This window comes from Dermochelys coriacea, chromosome 3 (assembly GCF_009764565.3).
Source record: "Dermochelys coriacea isolate rDerCor1 chromosome 3, rDerCor1.pri.v4, whole genome shotgun sequence".
NCBI lineage: Eukaryota > Metazoa > Chordata > Testudines > Dermochelyidae > Dermochelys > Dermochelys coriacea.
Window position 1 is genome coordinate 168572120 of NC_050070.1, and position 20503 is coordinate 168592622.

At 41.8% G+C, this 20503-nt stretch overlaps 1 protein-coding gene across 3 annotated transcripts; it reads right to left on the bottom strand.

Annotated features, from left to right (window-relative positions):
- Positions 1-208: 208 nt before the first annotated feature.
- Positions 209-19998, bottom strand: FLVCR1 (FLVCR heme transporter 1). Of its 3 annotated transcripts, XR_005292050.2 has the most exons (11): positions 19210-19998; positions 16128-16272; positions 10426-10566; positions 9365-9432; positions 9010-9113; positions 7888-7998; positions 6286-6391; positions 5927-6038; positions 3001-3068; positions 1932-2016; positions 1396-1533 (listed from the first exon to the last, which is right to left on the bottom strand). XR_005292050.2 is itself a non-coding variant. In XM_038396339.2 (10 exons), the coding sequence occupies exons 1-10, from the start codon at positions 19981-19983 to the stop codon at positions 1477-1479; spliced, it is 1686 nt and encodes a 561-aa protein (XP_038252267.2). In that variant the 5' UTR covers positions 19984-19998; the 3' UTR covers positions 209-1476. The 3 variants fall into 3 exon arrangements, 2 of the variants coding, with proteins under 2 accessions (XP_038252267.2, XP_043367701.1); XM_038396339.2 differs by lacking the exon at positions 1932-2016 and having other exon boundaries at positions 209-1533; XM_043511766.1 differs by lacking the exons at positions 1932-2016; positions 10426-10566 and having other exon boundaries at positions 209-1533.
- Between the last annotated feature and the right edge of the window lie 505 nt (positions 19999-20503).

Below are 20503 nucleotides of genomic sequence, written 5' to 3' on the forward strand. Positions count from 1 at the left end.
TCACCCCACAGCAGCAGCTCCCCACTCCAGCTGTTATGACTTAGTGGCATTTAGCTCACAGCATCAATCAGCTATGGTCCATCTACCCCTCTGTAAATGGAGAAAGAAAGGCAGATGGGTCAAACCTGAGTAGCGCTGTGACCCTGTGCACCAGGTTGCAAGGCCACTCTGTCCGGGGGCATAATCAAATATGTTTTACAACCATTTCCAAGATTTCACAGACTTTATTCAAATTCATGATTTCCATGATCACTGTGACAAAATCACAACCTTCTTTATCACACACAGTACAAAGAGCGTGGAGGCAGTGAAGCACTTCCCTTTCACAATTTGTTTAAAGCCATATGGACTGAAGGACAAGTGTTTTTTTACTTCTAAGCAAGTTGTTTGCAAGTTACATGATAAACACAAGCACTGAACTCGAGAATCTCATTACAGTTCATGATGCAGAGGCATGGAAAGGATGGAAGACATTTTCTGTTAAGTCAGCAAATGCACACAGAGAGGAGGTGTTTAAACCTGAGCAACGGAATTTCCCCAGCAGTGTAAGACAACACAGATATAACTTCGACTGAGCCACAGTTCCTCCGGTTTACAACGTTCAGCAGTGAAGGCACAATCTTTTTGTAAACATGGACTCCTCTCACACCAGCGATCCAAAGCAGCATTCAAAGCATTTTATGGAGGTACAGCAAGTCGTAGCCCTCCCTTGCCTATGACCACTTTACCTTTGTGAAAGGGTTTTGATAGTCAATAGATCACTATTAAGTCTCCCCTGTAAGTATTAGGATGAATTCATGCAGAAAGTGTTTCCCCTTGCCTGTATTGGGGTACCAAAAAGTTTTATACTGTGGTTTGCCTCAAGGCAGGTAAAGCTTCAGATTTCACTCTGACACATTCATGCCTGCAATTATTTTTTTGTTCTAGGTATTGTGCTAAAAGACAGAATCCCTCAAACAGAAGGACTGGTTTAAAATTTGCAACACATTTATATTAAAAAATACTGTTAAAATATCAGTCCCTTTCAGTTGTGTGTCTGTTCAGTCCCTCTCTCCCCAGTAACAGATTGTGCATTAGGAAAGAGTGACTTTGCGCAAATGAATTAATCAAACGTAGTGACTTCATTTAAAACTGACTGGCCATTTGTTATGACATTTATTTTTTTGATGCAAGTTTCTTTACCATGAGGTTCTGAGCGTGCACTGCTTTCAGGAGGTGGACAGCATTCAAAGAAACCTTTACCAATATGACTATCAAATCTGAAAACAGCTGTGATAAATATTCAACATAAAGTTAAAACCGTTTATGCCTTAGACAAAATGAATTGTGCATCTTCATTTAGTAATAGTGAATGACTCTCACCAATATTCTAACAAAATTCTTATGACTCATACATACAAATCTAGTTATTATGCTAATTAGTGCAGTTCACTATTACATGAAACTTGTGCGTTTCTACAGTATTTTCCTTCTGCCTCACATGGCTGATTCTGACTGGTATTTTTCACATTCTGTAGGACTCTCAACTGGTACCTGCAGAAAGAATTAAGAGATTAAGTAGTTATACAAATGAAGCTATCCCTGACTTCAGTTTGCCTGTGAACAAGACTAATCACTAAATTCTACAGTTCATATAGCCAGTTAGACTACATTACTGTTTTAGAAACTAGATTTGGTGAATAATTAGTTTGAGTTAGATAATAGAAAGGCATAAAAAACAGATTCCCTTCCCCCTTCAATTTACAATTAAAAATTATATGGAATTTAGATCTATAAATTATATAATTTTCCCATCTATATTACAGATGGAGTGTTGACATGGATCTTACTGAGATTAACATTCAGTTCATCCCCACTGTATTTAAATACAGTAGAGGAGGATCTTGAAAATAAGGAAATCCTGCTGTAATTTATAGGTACACGTGAATTACCTAAAGTAGGCAGAAAACTGTGTGATAGATGCTGTTACAGTAAGACTTCACAAAGGCATCTTCATTTCCTTGAAGGTCAAGAAAACTACAGGATGGAAAATTTCAACTGTTTACCCTCATTTAAACAACTAGTGACTACGTAATATATTGCAAAGCTAACAGCTAGGAATACACATCCTGTGATCTACTAAAGAACATAAAGCAATGCTTATTACTCAACTTTCCCTCACTTCAAAAGGAGCGAAGGGATACACCAGGGATCAGCAACCTTTGGCATGCAGCCCGTCAGGGAAATCCACTGGTTGGCCAGGACAGTTTGTTTACCTGCAGCGTCCACAGCTTCGGCCGATCGCAGCTCCCCACTGGCCGTGGTTCACCGTTCCAGGCCAATAGGGGCTGTGGGAAGCGGCACAGACCAAGGGATGTGCTGGCCGCTGCTTTACACAGCCCCCCATTGGCCTGGAACAGTAAACTGTGGCCAGTGGGAGCTGCGATCGGCCGAACCTGCAGACCCTGCAGGTAAACAAACAGCCCTGGCCCGCCAGTGGATTTTCCTGACGGGCTGCGTGACAAAGGTTGCTGATCCCTGGGATACACCTAAACCGCACTCAATAAATTTGCCATGGCACAAAACTCGACCATGCCTTTCTTTCATACACACATGGATCTCACTTAAAGGGAAGACCATTATTTCACTGAAATGCCAGATGTATTGCATGTACTCCTAAGCCTATACTTAAAAAAAGCTCTTTGCAGTAAGCACTGTAAATTTTGATGCAGTTAAAGGGCTAATCTGCAGCAAGCAATATGGAGACCAATACCAGCTATTAAGAAGAGAGGAAACTCTGAAGGCACAGGTGGCACTGTCCTATATTCTAAAGAACCGTTAAGAGATGTACACATATCAGTTACATAGAGAAATAATCAGATAACTGAGGGAAGGCCCTAAAGCGTATCAGCTGCTCTAGCTGAATTAGGAAGTAGTCACATACTGTATTTTGAAGTTAAATACAAGTCTAATATTAAAGTGCAATAATATAATCAAAATAAAAAAGGTTAAATCACTTACAGCTTTAACGTCTGTGTTCAAAATCCCAGAATTTTGAATCTGTCTCCGCAAATCTGATTTGATTAAGGCTGAAACAAAAAAAACATTTATAACCCCCAACTTTCCCATACCATGACCATTCCAGGAGACTGGCTGCACCACTATGGCACAGATGTGGCAGTTACTTTATCAGCTGTTCAAAAGAGATTTCTTTATTTGCACTCTGACTTTTTCACCTACCCATATTCTTCACAAATTTTAAACTTGCCCCTCAAAGAAGTCATTTAACAACAGTTTTTACATATGACATTTTCTTAGCCACATTAAGACATCAGTAGGGGCATGGTGATTGTTGATGTTTTTGGCAAATACTTCCCTGTACACATGTAAACAGCTGCCTAAGTCCCAGGTATAAATTAGTGAACCAAACAGTAATTTCTCTAGTCTGAGAATGTTAGAGCTGCCCATAATAAAGTCTTGTCAGGCTGTTTGCATGTCTCTAAATCCCCTCAGAAGGCGGCCCTCAGAATAGAAGACTTTTGTACAGAATCTCTTATATGAAAGAACAGAACAGTTTTAATTCTAGAGGGAAAGCATCTACTTCCACGCCCCAACACCTCTCCCATGTTCCCTCTGAGTGCACAATGTCCAGGGGATTTCTTACTAAACATCAGACCACCAGAAAAGAATGCTATCAAGCCACCCACTGGGGAATGAAAGCATGTGAGTGGGACACAGTATTCCAGGAATTACTCTGGATTAAGATTCCTCCAAGTCAGTTCCTCTCTTCAAAGGAACATGCTTTGACATTCAAATGCATTAAATTACAAGTGTGGTCTAGTGAACCAAGCACAGGCCCAAGATCAAAAAATCCCACACTCCAACCATGAATTTGACTTGTTGTGGCACATTGAGCAAGCCACTTTATCTGAGGCATAAACAACCTCCTATCTATATCATAAGCATGATTTACTTCAGTTTCTTTGCACCACATTATATAAGTATTAGGGTTATTACAGTATCAAAAATGTTCTGGATTACTACAAAAGTGAGGCAGTGCTATCATTCACTTTTATGAGCTGATAAAGCTTTATAGGCCTATTTAAAGTAACAACCAAATTTCTAGTTCTTCATTGGATAATTTACCTTTAAAAAGGTCCACAGGCTAAGGAATCAAACTCAAGCTAGTGAGGGTAAACTTTCACACACACAAATAAAATGCCATTATTTCCTTATCAGCCAACTGACATCCAGCATTCCTCATAATCAAAAGGTTCTTATCTTAAGCCCACTCTCAGTGGTGGGTATTTCTAATTGGCTAACAAGGTTAGTTTTTCCTCATTATATTCCATAATGGACAGTTTTGCCCTTACAGACAAAAAAATAAATGTGAAGAATGCCAATGACATCCAAAAATGTAACAAGTCATTAAAAAGTGAATGCCTAATCAGTTCTCAAAAACCAGCTACAAGACACGAATGTTTTGCACATTAATAGCACACCGTTAAAAACCTTTTTAAAAATACGTATTTCGTAAGACAATTACTAGTAGAATTCTCTATGCCCCACATATATAGGGCTTCAGATAACATGAGATCTTATAAGACAGCCTTGCAAGCTTGTCAGTAAAACCTACAGGCAAAAATCTCTTATCACACTCAAACACCAATATGCACAAGAGCCCCATCCCCCAATACACACATACTGCACATGTGGATATGTGCAATCCAACACTGTAGTGATGAGGCACATAAAACTTTGAACTCTCTTGAGCCATCAGGTTTGAGCAAAGCCCAACAATACATAAATCCGCTATAAATCTACCACTAGCAACTAGTTTTACAGATTTTAGCCAACTCCTTACTCTCATAATTTTGAGAGTAATACCCCTCTAGCAGTCAAATCTCCAGAGAATGAGATATTAGCCATCAGTGATGGCAGCTACCGTAACTAGGCAATTCCATCCCTTTTCTTATGGCAGCTGGAAGGCATTTGTGGTTTCACCTCCAAACTGGCAGATCAAGTTCATACAAAGAAACCTCTTTTTCACAAAATAAAGTTTTATTCTGTCTGTTTATACAACTATTGGATCATTCTATTTTAGAAGAGTGATCACCTCAGGCAACTACTAGAGATAGTCATTCACTCCAAAAACATTAAAATCAATTAAAAACACCTGGAGTTTTTCATAGGCCAGAAAGGACCATTGTGATCATTTAGTCTGACCTCCAGTATAACACAGGCCATAAACACAAGGCCAAAATAATTCCTAGAATATATCCTTTAGAAAAAATATCCAATCTTGATTTTGAAATTATTGGTGATTGAGAATCGAGCATCACCTTGGTAAGCTGTTCAAATGGTTGATTACTCTCATTAACAATGAATTCCTTATTTCCAGCCTAATTTGCAGTTATTTGCTGAGCAATGTATTTGATTGGATCTAAAAAAACCCCCACATATTTAAACGATCATTCTGGCTTGTAAACAGACACATTACTGGCAAAACTAACTTCACCCTGTAAATCCATTTAACCAAATCTATCCAAAAATCTCTATTTCTTAAGTGTGTTTTTTCATACTTTGGATTTAAAAATAAATCCAGCTTAATGTACTAATTTAAACTGATGTATGTTTCTTTCATTTGCGTTTACTAAGATGTTTTGCAACACTTTGAAGATAGTAAAATGTTCTAAATTTATGAACGCTGTAGAGATGCAGCCAAGAACATGACTGTATACGTAGTTACTGTGTTGTCCTTAGAATGAGGTATGCATGCAGTAAATATTAATAACGATTCTTTAATCAAGGAATAATTTTCCATCCTTTGGCATAGATAAGAAAACTGTGTGCTTAAACTCTATTGCTTTGTTAGAGACATTAATTCATCAAGAAAGAACAAAAATACCTACATAAATAAAGATAAATAGCAAATGTGTTTAGTTACCTGTTAAAATAATGCCTATTAACATCCAAGTACAGAGGAAAAGGTTTCCTGCAAGAGGGCCATAATTTGTTATGAGCTTTCCTTGAACCAGCGTAAAGAAAATCCCAAATATCTGTAATCAATCATAAAACATTTCAGATTTTATTAGACTCACTTAGTAAATCTCTTCTAATTTAGCTTATAAAAATTCAGATCAGTTATTATAGTTATTCTACCAGTCTAGAGACTGGTAAATAAACAAACACTATAGGAGCACAATAAAATGTCAGCAGTCAAATCTAGGACTGTTTCCCCAAAAATTCAGGCAGAGAGGCTTTATTAAATGTTACCCTCATTTACAAGAATAAGTCTGCAATAACCTGTGCTGAAGCATTAAGGAGTCCTGATGAAGTGCCTTCAGACTCTGGGTATGTAATTTCCACAGCAAACTCAAAGCCAAGTGGGAGATAACCCGTCATGAAGAAGCTGCAGGGAAGGGGGGGCGGGGGGAAAGGGTGAGAACAAGGAGTATCCTAAGTGTGGCTCTATTCCATTGCTATGGATATGAAAAACAAACCTGAACAAAAAGGTAATTTTAAAAGTATCAGGTTACAGTGTAATGCGCTTGATTTCAAGAATTTATATAATTTAGGGCTTAATCTGGCCCTCCCTACTTATCTGCCCTTGTTTTACAATTTCATTCTCATGTCCTTCCACCATTCTAGTCCTGACACGTTTGTCTGGTTCTCATTCATAAGTGATCTGTGCCGTGACTCCACCCAGCTCCTGGAAGCAGCGGCACACATAGGGGCAGCTAGGTGGCTCTGAACGCTGCCCCTGCCGCAATCACCACCCCTGCAGCTCCTATTGGCCGGGAACCACAGCCAGTGGGAGCTGCAGGGGTGGTGCCTGCAGACAGGGCAGTACACAGAGCCACCTGGCCGCACCTTCACATTGGAGACTGAGGCGGGACATGCCACTGCTTCTGGGAGCTGCTTGAGATAAGCGCGCCCGGACCCTGCACCCTGACCCCCTCCCGCACCCCAACCTCCTGCCCCGATCCCTCTCCTGCCCTCCCACCACCTCATCCCCACCCCAGGGCCTGCACCCCCAGTCAGAGCCTACCCACCCACATACCCCCCACCAGGAGCCTCTTCCTGCACCCTGAATTTCTCATTTCTGGCCCCACCCCAGAACCCTCAACCCCAGCCAGAGCCCTCACCCCCTCCTGCACCCCAACCCCCAGTTTTGTGAGCATTCATGGCTCCCCATACAATTTCCATATGCAGATGTGGCCCTCGGGCCAAAAAGTGTGCTCATCCCGCTGTGGAGGAATGGGATTGACCATCAGTAGAGACACTAGAACTGCACCTGGGGATTGCTGTGGAAATTGGGGGAACTGAATGGAGGGCAGATGGGAACTCAGTGTACTTACTTTTTACAATTATAACTTAAACTTAATGCCTATCACCCCAGTCGCTTCACTTGTATATCCCTTTCCCCACCTCTCTTTGGTTTTTTAGATTATATGCTCTTGGGGGCAAGGACTGCATCTTCCTCTGCATTTGGGATGTGCCTAGCATATTTTGGGTGCTAGAAAAATATAAATTGTACCTAGTAGCAATTATTATTAGTGAGCTCAAATGCCCAATCCCACTATTTTTGTTTATTTGGGGGCCTGATCCAATGCCCACTGAAGTCAATGGGAAGACTCATTTGTTTCAATGGGCTTTGGATCAGGCTCATATAAGAAAGCTAAATTCTGGTTTTCTTCACACCGATGAAAACAGAGTAAATCTACTGACCTTAGTGGACCAGAATTTGGTCCCCATTGTATCTGTAATATAATATAGGTAGTATGTATGGAAATGGAGTTTTGCAGGTATAGTCTTTTAGTTTAAAAAAAAAGCCATTAGATACCTTCAAATATAGTTTTTAAACTGGAATTACAACATGTCTTCTTTTCCGCTTTGATTCCTTACCCAAGCACTCCTCCAGTCACAAACACTATTACAAGGTGTCCAATGTCCAGGGTGAAAGTAAATATGATCATTCCAACAAATGAGAGAATGTAAACAATTAAAGTAGTCTGTCTGCAAACAAAAGCCAAGAGAAAATACCCACTGTAAACCCGAGAAGACAATACATATTGTCCAACATGGAAGTCATGTGAATATTACATATTTTCTTTGCTATAACTGAAATATGAGTTTTAAAAATCTGCTTCAGGTAATTCCAACTCAGATATATATACAAATTGTACTAATGGATGCAGTCTGAGCAACTGAGGCACACATTAGTTTTATTAGCAATCATATGCAGCAGGGCAACCATCCTACTGCATTACCATCCACTAGGGTTATTAAAGCTACTGTACATAATTTATAATAAAGTAACAGTCACTGAAAAAAGAAAAGGAGTACCGGTGGCACCTTAGAGACTAACTTCACTCTAAGACCGTTCTTGTTTTGAAAATCAACATCCCCTATTTCCCTTGTACATGTTTGCTAAATACCACAGCATGTGCATACTACAGAGCCTGTAACAGTGTTCTGCTCCACTGACATCCGCTGGATTAAAGGCTGTGTTATGCTTATTTAAAGACCCAGTAGAGGGTGCAAAAATTTGAATAAATAAATTAAGCTCCTAATTTACAATGTGGTGAAGCCAGTATGCTCCACCAAAGGAGGAACTTGTTGGGTCAAAGCTGGAACAAGATAGAACGGGGAGAGGTGGGTCTGCTGGAACCCAAGATGCCTTTCCTATTTTGCTAACATCGTGTATGCATTCTCCAGCTACAGGGATAGACAGAAACTCCTACAAATTCTCACATCACCCCATAGCGGACTCAGCCCAACCCTGCCCCAACCTCATTCTGGCCAGAAAGCAATGAGACAGACTCCAAGACTCCTACCTCAGTCTCAGTCATGGCACTCCCTCAAGGACAAAGAAAAATCATGAACATACTGATTTTTTTTTTTTTTAAAATCATTTCCCTTCCACAAAGGTGCACTTGAATCTGCATTTTTATAAAAGACTTTTTTCCCTCCCCTAACAATTGCACATCCGCCCTACCCCTGCCCATCCCAACTCCACTCACTCACCTGTATGTTTTGGTGTAATCCAGCCACAAACCACAAATAATGGAACCCACCATTCCTGCTACCACCAGTGTCAAGCCAATCCTCCCAGCATTCACTTCTTCTCCCTTTCAACAAATATTTATATGGTGTTTATTAATAACTCACTTCCACTCAAGGAGTCAGGCTCCCAGACCTCTTGACAGTTATAAATTCAAACACTAATACTTATCACCTCCATAACTGTATGGAGCATGCAATTTTAAGGGACTACAAAGGAGAATGAATCGTTGATCACACAAAAATGCCCACAAAACACCTGGTAAAACAACTCTGCAGATATACAAATGAAAAAGCAAAGGATTCAAGAGAAACTTACCACATAATATGTTACTATCATTTGGTTCAATAATGTGGAGACAGAATAAAATGCCCCAGTCATCATACCTGCAATAGCAAAACAACATGATGTACCCTCCATATCATTGATTATTATTGACATTTACGATATGGTTAAACGTTTACATTAAAAGAAGCAACATTCCCCACCAGGAAACTCAGTAAGTCACCAGCTCGATGTCTACTTATTGCTTTTTTTTTTTGGGGGGGGGGGGGGGGGGAGGTTTCTCTCTATCCTAAAGCACCCCTGCCCTCCTGCTATAATCTGTGCCCAGACTCTCAAGGGCTACCATTCAAGCCATCATTTGTCTGAATGAGTTGAATTAGAATGACAATTTTAGGGGTCTATGTTAGCTACTCCTTAGAAGGAACCACTCAAATTAAAAATCACACATGTCCGAATGTATTTTACCTATTCTTAAAAATGGTAATTAAAACAACAATAACTTAAAGAGATTAAAGATATATTTATGCTTTCCTCAGTGGGTTTGCTTTGTGCATTTAAAAGCATTTTGTATACAGTCAGCTTCATTGTTCCCACAGTTTGTTTCCCTAGGTCTTCCATACATCAGAGAAAAACAAAGCAATAAAGCTACTTTCCTCAACAAGTCTTGCTCTCCCAGGCTGTGTCTACACTAGAGAAATTTACCATGCTACATGACTTTGTCCCCCCAGAACTAATCTCTTAATCATTTAGCAGCTATAAAAACTATGATTTGTCAAGGCTTCACATCAATTAAGCTTCAGTCATTCCAGGCCCAATCTTAATGCCAGAAGTGCTAGTACAATTAGTATAAGTAGACCTTCTACTAGGGGGTGAAGGATGTCAGATGTAGAGCTAATGACAGCCTTTCATCTACCTGTTTCCTCCAAAAGTACCATGATGCACTGAATTCTGCTCATGTTTTTGAGAAGACCACAGGCCACCCACAGTTTTTGATCTCAAGCTGTTAAATGAGTGATGGCATGGCAAAGATTGGATGGACTCTAGGAATGTATCTGGCCTTTATTACCAGCCTAAAGATAAAAGGCAACACTCACCATAACTGATCAGCAAAAGCACAAAAGGAATATTTCTGAACAGGTTAATTATTGATTGTTTATAAGAGTAATCTTCAGGAGGAATGTCCTGGAGAACTGCTTGAGCCTGGCTTGGAGGAAATTTAGGCTTTTCATCAAACACTAGAACACACACAAAAGAACAACATTAACAGAGTTTTTCACCCTACTTATCTTTACCAGTTTACCCTGAGTAATGGCTTGGGATTTTACGTGAATACAAAATGTTCCGGTTAAAGGAACATCATAAAGTAGATTTTTATGAAAGCATAAACAACAAACGTCTTCCATTCGACTTTATCCTCCGATGAGAGCTAGCCAGACTGAACATGCCACCTTCATTCACTCTGGTTGGAAGGCTACTGACAAACATACCCTAGAGACATTTTTCATCTGTTACATGTTTGGGCCCTTACATCTTAGAATACAATTACTCTAAGCAAATGCCCAAGTCATACTGTGGCATAAATTAATTGGCACACTATTCAGAGCATTATTATGTCTCTCTCTTTTCAAGATGACTGAACAGCTTACCCAAACCAGGATCAACATATTCCACTCTATTTGGACCTGGTCCAGTTTGTAGTTGGAGTCCCAGAAGTAAACAAGCCAGTGCATCAGCACTTCCCTAAATACACCTTGAGCTAACTTCAGTTAAGAAAGAAGATGCAACAGTTCAAGTCCTGAAACTGAAGCATTAGTATTGGTAAGCCTTCACCATAACTTTTTAAAGAGCTTATTTTCCTCCTGGTTGAGAGTAAAGGACCAAGATTAAGGGCTTGTCTACACAAATAATTAATTAGTTTGCAGTAGCTGGGGTCTGAATCTATCCTACACTAGGCGGCTGTGAACTAAATGCCCATGTGGACTCTGCTCTGCACATAAACAATTCATTAGTACTCTTTGATCTAGTCTTCTTTGAGATGAGACTAGACCAAAGCACATTAATGACTCGGTGTGTCAGCAGGGTCCACATGCACAGTTAATCCACAGCAGAGTAGATTAGGATATTCACAATCCAGGCTGCTGCGAACTAAATGAAAAGGAGTACTTGTGGCACCCTAGAGACTAACAAATTTATTTGAGCATAAGCTTTCGTGAGCTACAGCTCACTTCATCGGATGCATGTAGCTCCTGAAAGCTTATGCTCAAATAAATTTGTTAGTCTCTAAGGTGCCACAAGTACTCCTTTTCTTTTTGCGAATACAGTCTAACATGGCTGGTACTCTGAAACCTGCTAACTAAATGTTCATGTAAATAAGCCCTAAGAGTCCTTTACTCTAGATATCCTTCAAGGGAGACTATTTTGTTTCACTGGAAACTTGCCAAGTTACAGTAACTCAGTTCTCTTTTCTGATTGGCCCCACAGATAACTGAAGAACAAAACTTGAGAAAATCTGATCTGTGCTATTGCCCTTACATTAAAGGTGTGATTTTCAACCTTCTCTCATTTGCGGACCCCCAAAATTTTTGAACGGAGATGTGGACCCCTTTGGAAATCTTAGGCAGAGTCTGTGGACCCCCAGGAGTCCATGGACCACAGGTAGAAAACCACTGTTCTATAGTAACAACCTTTTGCAGACTGCTTAAATAACCAGTGCATTAGAGGACTGGAAAAAAAAGGAAGAGTGTTTAAACTGTTGATTGCTCCTTCTCATGCTCTAACTTATTGTCCTTGTACTAAAGAGGAAGTCAGCTGACTTTCCTTGAAAGCCTCTTTGAATCCTAGTTTGATGGGAGATATTTTTGGATAACATTGCTATCACAACCTATATTAAGGCCTAAACATACTATAATCTATTAAAATTGTTTTAAAAAATTATATTTTATCAGTACATTTGCTGCCTAAACCATTCAACTGATGGAAGTCACTGGCTAAGTACCTGGAACCAGCTGTTTGTTGAAGTGCTAAACCAGCTTTTGACAGCAGTAGCTTCTTCTGCAGATGCAGAGAGAATATTTTCTTCATTTCAGTTTATTCCACTAGTTCAGTTCAATGACTAGTCAATTCAAAGGTAAGGAACTGACTGGGAGCGGAAAAAGCAGGAAAGCTTGTTTTCCTCTTCCAATGACTGAATAAAAACGAGATGTCAGAGATCGACTAGCCCTAAAATCTTGAAAGACATGCAGACAAGAAACAATTCACTATCACTACTTCCTTTGATTAATAAATCAGTTTTTAATGCAAAACATGTTTTGATTAATTTACTTGTTTTTGTCTGTAACCACTATATTCAAAGTAGTCTAATAAAAGCAATTTAACTGAATTTCAATTTCCATTCAAATTCAGTTTGCCACAAATCACAAGTTAAAAACCAAAAAAAAAAAAAATCAAATAAGGAATGTGTCATTCTTCATTTTCTAACACAATAAAAATATAAAAATTAAGAAAATCTGAAAATATGTTAAAGTATAAAATTGCTAAAATAAATGTGTATAGATATAGTTTAGTAAAAAGTAGTACCAAAAACTTAGCATAAGGGCATTTAATAGCAAATCGACATATTTCAATTGTTACCAACCAATGAGAATCAGCTGCTATTTAGGAAAACAACTAAAAAGTACAAAAGCAAAATAAAGATTAAAAGTGATGATTTAACTCAAGGTTTTCTGCTTGCTGATTTATATCATGATTAAAATCAATCCACTCTGGAATGAAGCAAGATCACATTAATCAGATCACCTAGCCCTTGTCTTAAGTATTGAGATGTTCTGCTTACAGTGGCAAAATGAGGGTCAATCTAGCTCCCTTATTTAGTTATAAGGCCGAATGCAATGCTATGCTAACTCCATTAGATCTCAGTATTATAACATTTGTGACAAAAGGTCACAAGATGAAAAAAACATTTTTGTGAAGAAGACCTGCCAAGGACCTCTATACCATTTATGCACCATTTTAAAGGGCTTAAATGGTACACACAGTCTTCATGCAGACCCCCTACAGAAGGATGAATTTCACCCCAATCACTAAATGTTCTACAACATACAAACATAAGAGAATAGGGAAAGAAGAGACTGTCAGTGGTACCTGAATTTACATGCTTTGGTATGTGTGTTTGTATCAGACCCTTAACAGTCTGTAGTATAACTAATTTTATTTATAGTATTAAAAGTTGGATTTCTGTAAATATACCATTGGCTCTGGAGTTTCTTTAGGGATCTTTTGGATACGAATAAGTCAATGAATCCATTAAAACCTTTCTGACCTTTGTGTATATCTCTAAAGACATTCACACCATACCAGTTCAATATGCTGTGGATACAAAACCAGTGTCAAAAATTGTTCAAGTGGCATTCAGCTGTATTTGATGATTTAGTATTTTTTCTTTTTTCACTGTAGGTGGGACCACTAAAACAGAAAGCATATAAAGATTTATGAAATAAAGTCTAAACACAAATCCTTTCTTACTTGCTATTTAACAATACTTGAATGTGTTTACATTTTATCTTAGTAGGATTCAGTTCTCATTACTTTGATCTATTCAATTAGTATTTTTCCCCTACCATTTCCTTAAACTATAGACATCCTCAGGTTAGATAAATTCATACACTGATATCTGGTAATCACTAGACACTCAATCACCAATCTGCAGTATTGATCAGCAGCTTTCACATTGACTGTGAATGAGAAATGTGAATTCAATATTGAAGACTGGAAAAATAAGAGCAGCTCACCAGCTTTATAAACATTGTCCTATCCACAGATGTCCTATCCATCTTCCTGAAGCTTTAGCAAACAAAACTCCACTAAAACCTCACAACTCCTTCCAATGACAGGTAAGGAGGTTTTTAATCAAGAAAACAGGAAATAAACTATCTGGTGTAAGAGGAGGAAATCAAGCTGAACTTCAGGTAAAAGTTATACATGAGGAACATGGACACGTGTCCACGTGGAATAAAGCAAAGGGAGTATCAACTATGAAAGCCTGCAACTCATTCATTTATCATAGATGTAACTGACCTTGGGCTTGTCTAGATGGGTTAGAGCCTGGCAAGCTGGGATGTAAATCTACTGCTCAGTAACATGCTACACACAGTCTGTGTGCCATGGACGCTGCTGCTGTGCACTCAAAGTTCCCTATTGCGCTTTGAGGTCAGACCAGCCCTAAGAATAATGTTTTTAGCAACCAATGGAATGAAGAACACTATCCCTAGGGTTCAAAAGGAGTACTCTAACTCTGGCAGCATTAAGCTGAGATCCTGTTTCTGAACACTTCTTTAAACTGACATCAGTCCTTTAGGGAATCTCCTGATGTTGGGATGGCTGAATATTTTACAGTTGTCAACTGAAGGAATGGCAGAAAATTGAGAGACTTCAGTTATAACAAAAAGTCCAAAAACAGATTAAGAGGGAGCAGAGCATGGAGACATGCTGCCAACAGAGATACCAGGAATGGAAACTGTTAGTAACACTGGAAGGTTTTATGGACTGTAGTATGAAATGCAACTTTACCGGATGCACTAGATCAGAAGCTGATGTCTCATAATCCAAGCTGCAAGATAAAGAGACTTTGGCCTGGGGATGCATAACAAGGTTGTCTTCCTGGGCTAGACATTCTGAAGACAACCATGAAAGATCCAGAAGATGCACATACCTATACTACTTGGCCCAAACACGAGGGATCAGAATGACACAGGCCTTTGTCCTGTCTGATCACCAATGTACATACAAATCCACAGAATAGGAGAACTCTGCTCCAGTCCCAACAAGAACACATCTCTAAATGCATTTCCATCGATCTCTTCTCTAAAGCAAAACTGAGGGAGTTTTGCATTGCTACACCTGCAGCTAGCCACAGAAAAGGAAGGTACTGAGGCAACTGGGGCCAGGCTCTTATCTCACCTGTGAGCATTCAGTGCCTTGAGGCGATGCTTGTGCAACCCCAACACCCACTGCTTTTTGAGCACCTTGGGGCACATCCCACAAGAGGTAACATGCAGAAACCACCTCAAGTATTATCAGTGTACAATTTACAGAAGCTTACTCTCAAATTTTTTGCATTTCAACTTGTTTAAAGTTAAAACAGAAAACTGAGGCTAAATCTACTCTTAAAACATCTGCTGATGTAGTAACAGGTAGAGTTGTGATTTTTCTTTTTAAATAGCATTGTATACCAGCAAAAGCTCTAGCTTAGATGCAGTTATACTGGCAAAAAAAAGTGCTTTTGTGGGGAAAAGCTCATAATTTAGGGAGCTGGTATTCGCTATTCTGACAAAAGCACTTTTTGGTACAAGGGGCATCTATACTAGGAGAGTTTGCAGATCTAGCTATTCCTGCAAACCCTTTTTAGTGCAGACTAGGCCTAAGTCTATTCAGGTCTTTTTCTACAGCTCAGGGCCAACACACAACACAGCAAAACATGGTTAAACACAGGCAAACACTATTTTAGCCAAACAAAACTTGCTCATGAATTCAACTTATCTAGATACTTATACAGCCCTTACCATTATAGAAAGCAGCACCTCCCAAGAACAAAAAACAAGCACATTTAATTCACCACTTGCTAAGAGTACCTCGACAGAAAGCAGATGTTTGGGGTGAGACACTGATAAGTTTATTTCAAGGAAAGCTAAGTCAAAGAGGTGGGATTTGCAATTTGTTCTAAAAGCTGCAGTTCATGCAATTTAGAGTCACTATTGGTTTGCTTTGCTCACGCAGTCACTATATGAGATGTTTCACTTACCAACTAATGTTACTAAGAATAAAAGTGTGGATACTGCTGCTGTTCCATAGAACATGATGCTGATATTATGCCCCATTAAAGCAGTATCATCAACTGTGTTTGGAACCAGAATTGGTGGTAACAAGAAGCCAATTGCCGTGCCAAGCTGTAAAAAGACAAAAAAAAAAAAAAAAAAACAAGTACACTTTCCTGTGAACACAAGCAATCAAAAGAACAAAGAAAAAAGTCCTAACCTGTGGAATACGAATCTTATATTATAGCACAGAAAGTGATTAATAAGAATTACAAAGGAAAAAAGTGTTCCTGCACTGTACTGAAAGGCAGTAGTTATTGATCTGTCAATTGTACTGACAACCAACAGCCAATATTTCCATAAATGAGTTTTCCTCCTCTTCACTGCAATGCCACAGTTGGAATGTTACACACAGACAAAAAAAAATTATGGAAGTCCTTCTCTAAGGAGGAAATTTCATACGAGAACACTGCTTTATGCACAAACATTTACTTGGCTTGTCATTCTGTATCTGAATGTATAGTACATCTAGATAGGACATGCGTTTCTCTTACAAACCAGTCTTCCCTCGTTCTTGATCATGATCCTGCATTTGACTTCACAGCCTGATGTTATAAAAGGGAAGTTCAGCATTATATTTTCACTGCAGGATTAATCAGGAAGAGATGGGCAACTGGGAAGGGAATGCCTTTGTAGAAACACATTTTCAGTTACTATTAAGCCTGATAAGAAGTGCCATAAAATACAAAAATAGCAGGTTTATGTTTTGGGCCAATTTCAATTCAGCCTCTAATTCAAGAAAAATAGAAGGCTATGACTTAAAATTTGGCTCCTGGTATGTAAAATATTTGAAAATTTCTGCAGGCATAAGCATAGTTTCTTTAAATTTCTCTTGGTTGTGTCTCTTGTTACCGGCCACTGCTGAGGAAGTTTGGGTGGGAGGGGGCTCAGGACTGGGGCAGGGAATTGGGATGTGGGGCGGCACATACCTCGGGGAGGCTCCATAGAAGCTGCCGGCATGTTCCTGCAGCTCCTAAGCAGAGGAGCCAGGGGTCTCAGTACGCTGCACATGCTTGCAGGCACCACCACCACAACTCCCATTGACTGTGGTTCCCAGCCAATGGGAGCTGTGGAGCCAGAGCTCATGGAGAGGGCAACGCAGGGAGCCCCACTGGCCTTCCCTCCCCCTAGGAGCTGCAGGAACATCCGGAGCCGAGTAGGGAGCTTGCCAGCCCTGCCAAACCTCCCCCCACACAGCACCAGCAAGGGTACCTAGCCACCCCCCAGTCCCTGTGGTGCCCCCCCCCCCCGACCACCCCTCGAGAGCACCCATGGTCCCAAGTGTTAGTTAGGGGAATATAGTACAAGTCATGGGCCATGAATTTTTGTTTACTGCCCATCACTTTTCCTAAAAATACCCATGACTAAAACATAGCTTTAGAACTAACTCACTCTTATAGTGGGGTAGGATGACTTCCAGTTGAACTTCCACAAGACTGAAATCATCAGCTCCTCTCATGAATTATCCAGTTGTCCTGGCAAGATTATTGATGCTCACCAAAGGGCAATCCCAGTCTGTTCGTCATGAACTGGTTCATCAGATCCAGACTACAGTTGGTGAGCATGAAGACTTCTACCTGAATTTCGGAGCATGAAAGGGGCAGGTCCTCTTGCCTACCCCCAGCATCCCACCTCCATATGGCATCCCCCATAGAAACAACACATGAGGGTCTGAGATGTGGAGTCATGGATGTGTGGAGGGAATGGGGGTAATCAGTTCTTAAAGGGATTCCACAGAGCTAATACCTAAGTAGCCTAGCACACCAAGGCAGCATCATCATAGAGAGCCTTGATGCAAGGACTGAGTGACAATTTGCCCCAGGCTCACCCTCAGACCACAAGCCCTGCCTACATCTCCACATGACTCTCATCCCCCATGATCTCCTTCCCCCCACCCCCAATGCTGCAGTATTATAGTAGTATTTTTTAGTGTATTTATTCTCTCTTCTTTTTGTTTGGGAAAATGATAATCAGTTATTTAACACAAAGTTAAACAGACCTTTCACCTCATTACAAGTTTCAACTAAAGCTTGTTTCTCCATTAGTTTTTTCATTCTTTCCCTAACTTTCATTGGATTCGTTTTTATGAAAAACACTCTTAAAAATGGAACCATGCTGTACATATTTGAAACAAGCACTTTAAGTTACTTGGTGATGTTACCCCAGTTTTGTTCTTTGATGTGGTTTGTTTAAGTACTTGCCATATTGGATTATAAAGGACAGATAATTTAACTTTCTATAACATTAGTTTAAAAGAAATACATCAGCCAAAGCCTCTATTAATTATAATGAGCCTCTAACATCCATGTGCCCTTGAAAACTTCGGAAAAGATGCTGAATCAGAGCAGTCAGGTTTCTCATACAAAGCCCGCTTTGAAATGACTAACTAGTTTAGATTTTCACCAATGTAGGCCTGCCACGCTCATTTGCAAGGGGGGGAAAAAAAAACAAAAAAAACACCACATTGGTTTGTGGGGAGGATGCACAAAAAAGTACTGGATTTTAACTCTCTCCTTCTTGTGATAGAGGATTTTCCTGTGTGCAGATCAATGGCAAATCTCTTTTGGGGTCTGAATTTTCCTCATTCAAACAACATCAGTTCTGTATACTGTATTACAAAAGCGAGCACGCAGAAATACACCATTATCAAAGGGTCCCCCCCACCCGCCATCAGCACCTTCTAACTTCAGCTGAGATTTTCCCCAGCTTCAACCAGATTCTTCTCTTCCCCTCCTTCCGTCTGGCTTTCCTTCCCCTCTTCCTTAACCTCGATTTCTCCCCTTCTAAACCATGGATTTGTGGCTGCTGCACTGATGAACACCGACCTACCCCTGTCCCCCCACGACTCAACCGGGCATTTCTTTTCTAAAACGAAGGGCGCAAACCCGACTTCCACCTTCCTACACAGCCCATCCCCCCCCCCCCCCCGGATCTTTTGCTCCCTTTCCGCATTTGCTCGCTCTCCCCCTCCCCTTTGCCCCAGGTCCTCCCAGGCTCCCCTCCGCTCACCTGGTTGCCCAGCACGGCCACGGCGCAGGCAGTGGACACCTCCTTGGGCCCAAACCAGACAGCGGCGATGCGGGAGGGCAGCCCCAGGATGAAGACCTGGGCCACCGCGCACACGGTCTGGCCCAGCAGGGTGAGCGGGTAGAGGTCCGGCCGGACGCTGGCACACTTCAGCCAGGCGCCCAAGCAGTTGAGGCCGGCGCCCAGCAGGGCGGTGAGGCGCAGGCCGCGGGTGTCCAGCAGCCAGGTGGCCGGCAGGATGAGCGGCACGTAGGCCGCCATGTAGACCATGGAGAGCCAGTTCACGCGGTTGTAGGAGGCGCCGTAGAAGTGCACGAAGACGCTGCTCAGGATGCTGTACTGGATCCACTGGAAGGCGTTCACCAGCGAGTAGAGGCTGAACACGGCCAGCACGAGCAGCCTGCGCCAGGAGAGCCGAATGGCCGCCCGCGCCACGCCCGAGTCCGGGGAAAGCAGCATGGCCTGCGCCTCCGGGAGCGCCCCAGCATCCGCCCCGGCCAAGGGGCTGCCGCGCTTGGCCTCCTTCCCCGGGAGGAGCCCGTTGGGCTGCGGGGGAATTTCCCCCGCCTCATCTTCCTCCTCCGCCCCGTCCCCGGCCATGGCCGCGCCAGCTTCTCGCGCCCGCTGCACCGCTCGCGCAGCCCCGCCGCCGCCGCCGCCGCCTTGCTCGGAAGGAGGCGACAGAGGCGCGGCGTGGAGACTCCCTGCTTCGGCCGCGCGCGCACGCGCGGCGCGGCCCCGCCCCGCTCCCCCCATCACAAGAGAGGGGCGGAGCTGCTACGCCATCCTTTCATCCTACCTGGGGCGGGCGCCTGCGCCCCAGTCCCGCGGGCCAGGGGCGCTTTCCCCGGCGCCCGCGGGCGCTACGCCCGGAGCTGTCCAGCCGCAGCGCCGGGCCGGTGTAGTGTACTAAAGGGCTCACCCCGGCCGCCCTCCTGTGACCTCCCTGGCCCGGCCCTTCGCCCCCCCCGCGGGTTGTGGGAGGAGGGGCGTGAGTGTATTAAACTGCGCCGTGTCGACATGTGCAACTGGTCGTAGTTACTGATACGTAATGCAGCCGATGAAGTGAGCGGTAGCTCAGGAACGCTTATGCTCAAATAAATGTGTTAGTCTCTAAGGTGCCACAAGTCCTCCTTTTCTTGATACGTAATGGATTGTAATAAACCGCTATTGTAGTAAAGTGCTACCGGACGCAGCAAAGGCCAGCAGGTAGCAATTTCTTGCACTGTGGTGTATGTGAAACTGCTACGTGTAGAAATGTGCCCCCCCCCCGTAG

Excerpts from the sequence above, each read along its gene's own strand:
- FLVCR1 (XM_038396339.2), bottom strand. The coding sequence starts at position 19,983 with ATGGGGGGAGCGGGGCGGGGCCGCGCCGCGCGTGCGCGCGCGGCCGAA. Across the intron at positions 16,273-19,209 it reads TGGCCGTGCTGGGCAACCAG|CTTGGCACGGCAATTGGCTT; the intron begins GTGAGCGGAGGG and ends GTCTTTTTACAG. Across the intron at positions 9,114-9,364 it reads TGATAGTAACATATTATGTG|GGAGAAGAAGTGAATGCTGG; the intron begins GTAAGTTTCTCT and ends ATTTGTTGAAAG.